Raw genomic sequence first — 11213 nt, forward strand, 5'->3', positions numbered from 1 at the left:
ACATGGGTTCATATATTTACATGGTCATTATAAATATGATTTCTGTTAAGATTTATGATGATGATTTATTGATTTTTATGATGACAATGTACAATTAATGTGAAGACATTGTATAATGGTGTGTAATGACATTGTACAGCTGGTTTTAAGATAATGTATAATTGGCGTGATGACATTTATAATTAGTGTGACTACATTACAATACATATACATTAAAGTATTTTTAGTATTAGAAATGAGTCACCCACTCCTTAAAAGACTTTATAAATGAGATGGTTATTCATACTTATATACAAGAGTCAGGATCATCATCAAGTCGATGTGAGATAAGATTTAAGAGTTTTAACACGCTTCCTCACGTGTGGGCCGGAATGAAACATCGGACTTCCATCACGTTGGTAGGCAAGAGAAGAGATATAGAGATAAAATCCATCATCGACTTGGGCCTGTTCTGATACCATATTAGAAATGAGTCACTCACCTCTTAAAAGACCGTTTAAGGGTGAGTGGCTCATTTCTAGTATTTAAAACTTATAAAATTACTTTGATTAGAAATATATTTTTAAAAATAATTTAAATAAAGAGATTGGCACAAATGGAAATCTACTACCCAAGTTTGGTAAACAGTTCAGTAACCCAATTTTGGGGTAAAGATTTATCAATTCTCAATTTATACTATTTATTTCATTCTTTTATCGTCTCTTTCTTGAATCCCACGGCTAGGATGCGAATTAACAGAAGGGACTTACGCACTTAATGACGATCGATTTATTAAATAACACTACTTATATAATCAATTAATTCATTCATACATTATTTATCAGCACTACTTTGTCTTTACACATGCATGCATTATTAAGTTATTAAAACTAAAAATGGCTCCACATAATTTATTTACACCAAATGTAAAGTGAGGCCTATTTAAGTTGACCAAGCGCCTCAGCAGCCAATCAGAAGCTGGCAACCTCAGGAGCAAATTGTTGACCAAAACTTCAATTTTACTAGAAGGGATGGTCACAAGTTTCATCAGCTATAAAAAAATAAAATTCAGACTTTTCAAATGAGAAACTCATGATTTTGAAGACCAAAAACCGCCTTCAATTATGCATGGACCATACCTTATCTACCTCTATATATATCGATGATACAATTCTCCAACAATTCACAAACTAAACAATAACTTCATTCTTTCATTGCACAAGTTCAAAAAAACTGAATTTGCTACCCATTCATCAATCTACCAAAAAATCATCTCTAAATTCCAAGAAAAGAAAAGAAAAAACAGAGGGTTGTTTTGAGAGGTTTTGTGGTGAGAAATGGATGCAGGGGAGCTGTTTAAAGCTAGTAATAGTTTGAGAGCAACGAGTTCGAGAGCAAGCGCGAGCTACAGAGCAAACAGCTCTAACATATGGAGGAACACCGGGATGGAGGTCTTCTCTCGTTCTTCGCGTGAGGAAGATGATGAAGAAGCATTGAGATGGGCGGCCCTCGAGAAGCTGCCTACCTTTGACCGTCTCAGGAAAGGCCTCATCTTCGGATCAAAAGGCGCCAACGAGGTTGAGATCGAGAATCTTGGCTATGAAGACAAGAGGAAGTTGGTTGAGAGGTTGGTTGCCAATGTGGAGGATGATAATGAGAAGTTCTTGCTCAAGCACAGGAACAGAATTGATAGGTACTATATAGTATGCTTTGTATGTGTGTTTGGAGGTGTGATCTAAATCTAATGGTTTTTGTATTGTTTATAGGGTTGGGATTGATATACCAACAATTGAAGTGAGATTTGAGAATCTCAATATTGATGCTCATGCATATAGTGCAAAAAGATCTCTTCCTACTTTCATCAACTTCAACGCCAACATAATAGAGGTAACAAGTTGTTTCTTCGCCTTTTATAGTGATATCATCAATATACAGGTCACACATGATTAATTGTTTATTCGTATTTTCTTTTTTTAGGGATTTTTGAATTTCCTTCACATACTCCCTAGCCAAAAGAAGCCCTTCACCATTTTAAAAGATGTTAGTGGGGTCATCAAGCCAAGTAGGATGACTTTACTTTTAGGCCCTCCAAGCTCCGGGAAAACAACCCTTTTGCTTGCTTTGGCCGGAAAGCTTGATCAATCACTACAAGTAAGACTAACTATATACTATATTTCATTACACCATATTTAGTAAAATAAACACGATTTTAATATAGTATTCGATATATTTGATTAGGTGTCGGGCAAGGTGACATATAACGGACACGGGATGGAAGAGTTCATCCCGCAGAAAACAGCAGCATACATAAGCCAACATGATCTGCATATTGGAGAGATGACCGTTAGAGAAACCTTAGCCTTTTCCGCACGATGCCAAGGAGTTGGCTCACGCTACGGTTAGTACAATTACACTAGACTAATTATAATTTTGATTTTGATCAAGTGTGAAATTTTATGACTTTGCAGTTATTTAATTATTGTTGTTTACTAATTTTACTAGAGATGCTGGCTGAATTATCAAGAAGAGAGAAAGCAGCTAACATCAAACCAGATCCTGATATTGATATCTACATGAAGGTATTTTAGAAAATAACTTTTGCAAATTTTTGTCTAATAATTATGTTTAGCCAAGTCAATTATTGTATGTCATGTTCAATTGTTTCGCTTTTTCTGTACATGAATGTGATGACTAGATAAAATATACTAGTACACATAATATTTTACTATATAATTATGTTGAAATATAACAAGCAAGATTTAATATATAAAAGTAGATTTGACACAAATTACATTTGTAGTACTATTTAATTGTTAGACCATGATGTTGTATCTTGCCCAAGCAAAAATAAATAAAATACTCTCTTTGTCGGTCGTTAATCATCTCAATTTGTTATTTTTATCAATATGTAAATAATTGTTTCCATCGTATTTTACTAATTTTTGTAATAAACTCACAATTCTACTAATGGTATCTTACTCATTTTTCACTATATAGTAGTAATATATAAAAGTAACTTTCTATTATATTTCCTAAAAACCTAAGGCAAATTGAGCATCATATAAGTGAATGCAGGCGACAGCAACGGAAGGAGACGCGGCAAATGTCATCACCGACTACGTACTCAAAGTCCTCGGACTCGACATCTGCGCCGACACATTGGTCGGCGATGAGATGGTCCGAGGAATCTCTGGCGGGCAGAAAAAGCGTGTCACAACCGGAGAAATGCTCGTGGGGCCCGCACGGGCTCTCTTCATGGACGAGATCTCGACCGGCCTCGACAGCTCCACCACCTTCCAAATTGTGAACATGCTTCGGCAGCAAGTCCACATCATGAAGGGCACCGCCTTCATCTCCCTCCTCCAGCCGGCTCCTGAAACTTATGCCCTCTTCGATGACATCGTCCTCCTGTCCGATGGCCAGGTGGTCTACCAAGGCCCCCGCGACGATGTCCTCGTATTCTTCGAATCCATGGGCTTCAAATGCCCGGAGAGAAAAGGAGTCGCCGATTTCTTACAAGAAGTCACCTCAAAAAAAGACCAACAACAATACTGGGCTCGCCGCGACGAGCCTTACCGCTACATTCCGGTTAAGGAGTTCGCTGCGGCGTTCAAGTCCTCTGTAAGCGGCGAGAGAGTCTCCCAGGAGCTCTCTGTCCCGTTCGACAGAAGCAAGAGCCATCCCGCCGCCTTGACTACGGAGAAATATGGCTTGGGGAGTAAAGAAATGTTGAAAGCATGCACTGATAGAGAGTATTTGTTGATGAAGAGGAACTCGTTTGTTTACTTTTTCAAGCTGTTCCAAATAACCATCATTTCACTTGTTGCCATGGCGGTTTTCTTCCGGACTGAGATGAGTAAAGATAATGTGGCAGACGGAGGCGTCTACACCGGCGCGCTCTTTTTCACCGTTATTATGGTTATGTTTAACGGAATGTCGGAGCTGGCGATGACGATTTACAAGCTCCCTGTTTTTTACAAGCAGAGGGATATGTTTTTCTTCCCGCCATGGGCCTATGCTATTCCCTCGTGGGTGTTGAAGATTCCGATCACCTTTGTTGAAGTCGGCATATGGGTTTTCCTGACCTACTACGTCATCGGATTTGATCCGAATGTGTCAAGGTATGTTTCGACTTACAATGGGAAATGATTCAATGAATAAGGTATTGATTGATAAATTTATGATGTAGGTTTCTCAAGCAGTATTTGTTGTTGTTGGTTGTGCATCAAGCGGCATCTGCGCTGTTCAGATTCATCGGTGCTGCAGGGAGGAACATGATTGTCGCGAACACGTTTGGTTTGTTTGCGCTGCTTCTGCTCTTTGCATTGGGTGGATTTGTGCTGTCGCGAGGTATGAATGAAGATCTTGTGTTTGTCTTTGTTGGAAGACGTTAGTCGTATTTTTTTTCATTACTTATATGTTCGGTAAAACTGCAGAGGATGTGAAGTCATGGTGGATATGGGGATATTATGCATCACCCTTGATGTATTTCCAGAATGCAATTATGGTCAATGAATTCACAGGACACAGTTGGAGCAGAGTAAGATATTATTGCTATTTACTAGTATTACTATTATGTTTTGCTTTACAACCAAAGTTGATGGTGTATGATATGATCATTCTTGTAGATGGTAAATGGTACAAAATTAGGAGTTGTTCTCATGGAAAGCCAGGGATTCTACCCGCAAACATATTGGTACTGGATCGGAGTAGGGGCTTCCGTTGGATTCATATGGCTATTCAACATTCTTTACCTTGCTTCACTCACTTATCTCAATGGTGAGTGTTAACATAATTAAATGTATTCTTCTTTTTTAGTGTTGAATACATGAGTGTTAATATTTTGTTTTTAAATGGTGCAGCATTCGACAAGCCTCAAGCTGTTTTACCCGAACTAGAAGATGAAGGTGTCGCCGTTGGCTCCTCATCCACAGGAGGAGACGTTGTTGTGACTGGAAACAATAACAGAGGAATGGTGCTCCCATTTGAGCCACATTCCATCACATTTGATGACATTAGATACTCAGTTGACATGCCACCAGTAAGTTGAAGAGTTGGAAATTAATATAGAAATCAACATAGTGATGTACATTTGATAAAATGAAGTAACTTGTTTTGGTTTGTAGGAAATGAAAGCCCAAGGAGCCACTGAAGATAGATTGGAATTGTTGAAGGGTGTAAGTGGAGCTTTTAGGCCTGGTGTTCTCACAGCTTTGATGGGAGTTAGTGGAGCCGGTAAAACCACACTTATGGACGTGTTGGCTGGAAGGAAAACAGGTGGCTACATTGATGGGGAGATCACAATCTCCGGGTATCCAAAGAACCAAGCAACCTTCGCTCGGATTTCTGGATACTGTGAGCAGAACGACATCCACTCTCCGAATGTCACTGTGTACGAGTCCCTTGTGTACTCAGCGTGGTTGCGTCTGCCCAAAGAAGTGGAGTCTGAGACTAGAAAGGTTCATATTCATACATTAAAACTTGTTTTCAATTATGATAAGATTTCAAGAATTAGATTGATGATAATCCGTGTGATCAATCACAGATGTTCATTGAGGAGGTGATGGAACTTGTAGAGCTCACCAATTTGAGAGGGGCATTAGTAGGATTGCCAGGGGTCAACGGCCTCTCAACCGAGCAACGAAAGAGGCTAACAATTGCAGTTGAGCTTGTGGCGAACCCTTCAATCATATTCATGGATGAGCCAACTTCAGGGCTTGATGCGAGAGCTGCTGCAATTGTGATGAGAACTGTCAGGAACACTGTCAACACCGGAAGAACTGTGGTCTGCACGATCCATCAGCCTAGCATCGACATCTTTGAAGCATTTGATGAGGTACCCTACTTACCTTCGCTCTACCAAATAACCAACAATGCAAAAATAATAACTTCGGATGTGTTTGGCAGCTATTCCTGATGAAACGAGGAGGAGAAGAAATCTATGTGGGACCTCTAGGACGCCAATCAACCCATCTAATCAAATACTTCGAATCAGTTGAAGGAGTATCGAAGATCAAAGATGGCTACAACCCGGCTACATGGATGCTCGAAGCCACCACTTCAGCACAAGAGCTTTTGTTGGGAGTAGACTTTGTTGATCACTACAAGAAATCAGACTTATACCAGTAAGTGTTGTACTCCTATATCATACATTAGCTTTCTTCACATGCACTTATAAACTTGAGTTTTTGCAGGAGGAACAAAGCGTTGATTAAGGAACTAAGCGTCCCACGCCCTGGCACGAAAGATTTATACTTCCCCACACAATACTCCCAATCATTCCTCACACAATGCATTGCTTGCCTGTGGAAACAACACTGGTCTTACTGGAGGAATCCTCCTTACACGGCTGTGAGATTCCTATTCACGACGTTCATTGCCCTCATCTTCGGCACCATGTTCTGGGACCTCGGCTCTAAATGGTAACCAAAACTCCAACTCTAAACTTACTCAACATATACCTACTCGAATACTAAATTTACAAATAACAGGAAGACGCAACAAGATCTCTTGAACGCAATGGGCTCGATGTATGCTTCCATCAACTTCTTGGGATTCCAATATGGTTCAACGGTCCAGCCCGTGGTGGCTATTGAGAGAACCGTGTTTTACAGAGAGAGAGCGGCCGGAATGTACTCAGCCTTACCCTATGCATTCTCACAAGTAAGCAACCACCAAATTCTCCATAAAGTTTCCACTAAATCTCATCAAGTTCATTAACAAACAAACTAATTTGTGGTGCAGTTTCTGATTGAGATCCCTTACGTCTTCGTCCAATCCGTCGTCTACGGCCTCATCGTCTACTCAATGATGGGATTCGACTGGACCGCCGAAAAATTCTTCTGGTTCTTGTTCTTCTTCTTCTTCTCGCTGCTCTACTTCGTCCTCTACGGGATGATGACCGTCGCCGTCACCCCCAACCACAACGTCGCCGCCATCATCTCCTCCTTCTTCTACGGAATCTGGAATCTCTTCTCAGGATTCGTCATCCCTCGACCGGTAAGATTTCTGCATTATAGGAGTAGTAAATTAATGATCAAAATATTGAGTAAAAATACATGGCTTTGTGTAACAGAGGATGCCAATATGGGTGAGATGGTACTACTGGGCAACGCCAATGGCGTACACATTGTACGGCATGATTGTGACACAGTTCGGGGAGATTGAGGATTTCATGTCCGACCAAGCAGACACGACCGTGAAACAGTTCTTGAAAGACTACTTCGGTTTCGAGAGGAGCCAGCTGGGATTGGTGGCAGGGGTGCTTCTCGGATTCGTGGCGCTTTTCACTTTCATCTTCGCCTTCTCAATTCGGACCTTCAACTTCCAGAGAAGATGATGAAAACCATTTATTTTCATTTTTGCCAAATTGTAATAGTGTGTATATCATTATATCAGAATCAGATTATGAAAACCATTTCTGATCGAGCGAGGCCGTAGCCATTTTGTTTTTATTTTTATTAAATTGTTTTGTACTAAATCGAATCACAATCAATAATTTTAGTTCACTTCTTTATGGAATGTCCATAACTTGATGTGCGCATTCTACACATTTTTGTTACTAACATTTTATTACTAATACCATCATCGTAAAATGCATCCGCTTCCTAATATTTTAATTAATAATTTCTGGAGTAAAACAATAAGTAGATCTGAACTTAACCCAATAACTAATTTCGTACAAAGCCTATATGACATGTTTATTTGTCACAATTTTGCCATAAAAAATAGTCAGATTTCTTATTTTATCATTTTTAATTTGTTTGTTTGTTTAATTTTTTTGTCTAACAAGTAAAAAGAATTATGTAAAACAAGAAAAATAGCATTACTATCACTTTTAAGGATTCTTGTTTCATACTTTTTCTTACATATTTTTTCTTAGTTTTAGGATTCTTAAATAGATACACTATATAATATTGATCCCTCTCACCCAATATTAGGATTTTCAATTTCTCATTTTAGTCCATCCGCGATTAAATGTTTTGATTGATTTTTACTATAAATGGTAGATAGGTCGCCCCGCGTTGCACTTACATTTTACTCTCTCCGTCCTATAAAATTTGTCTAAGTTTGACCCGACACGTGTTCAAGAAATTGTTTAACTTTGTATTAAATAGAGGTGTGTAGTGGAATAAGAGTCTCACATTGAAGAGATTGAAGGGTGTATTTAATGTCTATTTTTTTGTAAGATTTCAAGTGGGATAAACTTTGTGGAACTGAATGAAAATGGTAAAATGAGACAAACTTTGTGGGACGAAGGGAGCATTATAAATCTAGTATAGTAGTTTATAAAAATGGATCACATATTATATTATATTATCTTTTTCCTCCTCACTATCCTTTATATAACTCAAAACTCGGTCGGGACTCCTAATGCTAGACGAAGGGAATAGTTAATAACTTTTATTATTACTACAGTAGTTATTATTGTTATAAGTAATAATCAATTTTTTATAATAATTTTGAATATTATATCATCAATTAATAATTTATCAAGCAAATTTTAAGACTATAATTTTTAAAATTGCGAATCATACTTATTTTATAAGTAACTATAATAATAACAAAAATAGTTATTATAGTGTTATAATTACTCTTATAATAGTATTTGTTTTAATTTGTCATCTCAGCTTTCTAGAATCATTCGTATTTAAATTAATCTGTTTATTATAGTGTTTATAATTACTCTTATAATAGTATTTGTTTTAATTTGTCATCTCAGCTTTCTAGAATCATTCGTATTTAAATTAATCTGTTTAATCCTCTCACAAGTATCTGCACTAGGGGTGGGTAGGTACGGTATACCTTACCGAAATCACCATACCGTATACCTTACCGTAAATACGGTATGCGAAAAAATCATACCTTTACCTTACCAAAGTTTTCGGTATACCGAACTTCAGTATACCTTATTTTCGGTATGACGAATTTCCATACCGATACCGTACCTCATTTTCGGTATACCATACCGAAGTTCGGTATACCTGACTTTCAACATCAATTAAAATAGAAAATTAGAGTTTTTAGAATAGTATTTATATTTTATAATTTTAAAAATAAATTAAATATAATTTATTCATAATTATATTTATATTTCACAATAGATTTTATAATTTAAAAATATATAAAATATATTTTATATATAATTGTGCTTATATTTTTGTGGTATATACCTTAGTTTACGGTATATACCTTAATTTACGGTATATACCGAATTTCGGTATGCAACGGTATACCGCGGTATTTGAAAATCCATACCGTTACCTAACCAAAATTTTTCGGTAAGGTATCATACCGTACCGAAAGTCACGGTATACCAAAAATTCGATATTTTCGATATTTTTTCGGTACGATAAGGCCGGTATTTCGGTATTTCGGTATTTTTCCTCAGCTCTAATCTGCACCATAATCAGGAATGGCAACTCCACTCCGTGACTGTTCTCCAATTACTTCTCTGTAATTCACCAAAGTTGAATTTCAACCATTCGATTTAAAAATTGTAGCGGTGATGACGGCGGGTAGCATTCCAATGTTATTAATATTTGTGACACTGTTTTCCCTCAATTATTTCTATAAGATACTAAAATTATACATATTTATACTCACTCCGCCTCTTAAATATTATCATACTTTGATCAGCATAAATTTTAAGAAATTAAATTAAAAATAAGTTCAAAAAAATAATAATAAAATGTGAGTTATATTTTTAAATATTAGTTTTATAATAAAATTCGAATAAGAATAAATTAGTGAAATATCCATCCCTATAGTAAAAAGTGAAATATGAAAAATTTAATTGGATGAATAGATATAGATAAACGTGACAAATTTTTGGGAATCGAGAGAATATTAAGATAAGAAATTAAATTGTTTTGGAGATTTTTTTTTTTAAAATTGTTTTGGAGATTGCCACGGAAGACTTTATTAAATGTATGACGTGTGCATGTCATAGTTTTAACTCAGATTGAACAGTATTCTGCCACGCCGGTTTTCATGTGGTTGATAAATAATTATAAAAATGGTGAATTATGGTTATTAAAATTCATTTATGCTTTTCAAAATAATATTAGCTGCTGGTGTTTGTTTAAACTAGACTTTGTGATTTTCAATTACGTCAAATATGGAGATTGGAAAATAAGATGAGAAATTGATAATATACAGAAGTAGACCTTGACTGAGAAATGAGAAAGGAATGAACTTACTTGACATTTTTTATTCAGAAAAATAGTGCGAATAGGGCCACTCCCACATTTCCACGTACTCCCTCCGTCAATATGTACTATTTTCCTTTCCATCCGTTTCCAAAGAGTATGAACATTCAACTTTTAAAAATTATTTTCTCTTTAATAAGGTGAGACTCATTCTTCACTAATAATACTTAAAAAATGTCTCTATTTGTCTTTTTTTATTTTACCAATAATACATTAAACTCATGCCGAACTCAAAGTTCATACTCTTTGAGGACGGATGAGTATGTATTAAGTACTAGTATTAGTATTATGATGAGTAGCGACATCAATCTTTATACTTGAGGAGTATAATTTTCTTCAACGCAATTTTTCAATAAAAAAGCAACTGAGCAACGGCAACTTATTGACTGATTACGAAATTGATATTCGAATTTAAGCTAATAAAAAGGTGAAGAATATTCATAATCATGCTAGGCCAAAATGTGGCTTTCTATTATTGGACATATGTGCAATTCATGATGCCATACTACCAATAATTTATAGCGTAGTCTCTTCAAAAAAAAAATAGACTAGTTTTTATTTTAGGTTGTGCTCTAAAATTAGATCAAGTTTAAATATAAAAAGTTTTTAACAAATTATACACGACTAATAATGTGGACGGCACAATTCACTAGCACTACTTCCACTGTCTTTTTCCCTTTCTTTTACTTTTTATATCTCTTTCTTAGTCTACCAATTGCACATTAAAATATGTGTCATATACAAGTTTATCTATTTTTTAGGACGAATGGAATACTTGTTAAGTGAGTCACATATTCCAATAAATTAAAAGGCAAATGATTGAGTGTCCCGTCATTTATTTTAAATGTCTCAACGTTGGGGTAATTATTACGTCCTCCGTCTTGCTACAAATGATTGATTTCTTTGGACATAGAAATAATACTCCTTTTATCCGACCGAAAAGTATGAACATTTGGTTCCACACGAGTTTTAATGTATAATTGGTAAAGTAAGAGAGAGATAAAAGGTACTGTAAGTAGTGTT

The 11213-nt window shown here is 36.3% G+C and overlaps 1 protein-coding gene across 1 annotated transcript; it reads left to right on the forward strand.

Moving 5' to 3' along the window:
* Positions 1-1189: 1189 nt before the first annotated feature.
* Positions 1190-7500, forward strand: LOC121782629 (pleiotropic drug resistance protein 1-like). The gene is made up of 17 exons (XM_042180557.1): positions 1190-1672; positions 1746-1866; positions 1957-2130; positions 2218-2377; positions 2482-2558; positions 3055-4100; positions 4169-4329; positions 4416-4519; positions 4608-4758; positions 4842-5020; positions 5106-5438; positions 5525-5815; positions 5887-6104; positions 6174-6401; positions 6471-6642; positions 6724-6978; positions 7055-7500. Exons 1-17 carry the CDS (start codon positions 1317-1319, stop codon positions 7316-7318), a joined length of 4290 nt encoding a protein of 1429 aa, XP_042036491.1. The 5' UTR covers positions 1190-1316; the 3' UTR covers positions 7319-7500.
* Positions 7501-11213: the final 3713 nt, after the last annotated feature.

Source organism: Salvia splendens, chromosome 20 (assembly GCF_004379255.2).
Source record: "Salvia splendens isolate huo1 chromosome 20, SspV2, whole genome shotgun sequence".
In the NCBI taxonomy this organism is placed as follows: domain Eukaryota; kingdom Viridiplantae; phylum Streptophyta; class Magnoliopsida; order Lamiales; family Lamiaceae; genus Salvia; species Salvia splendens.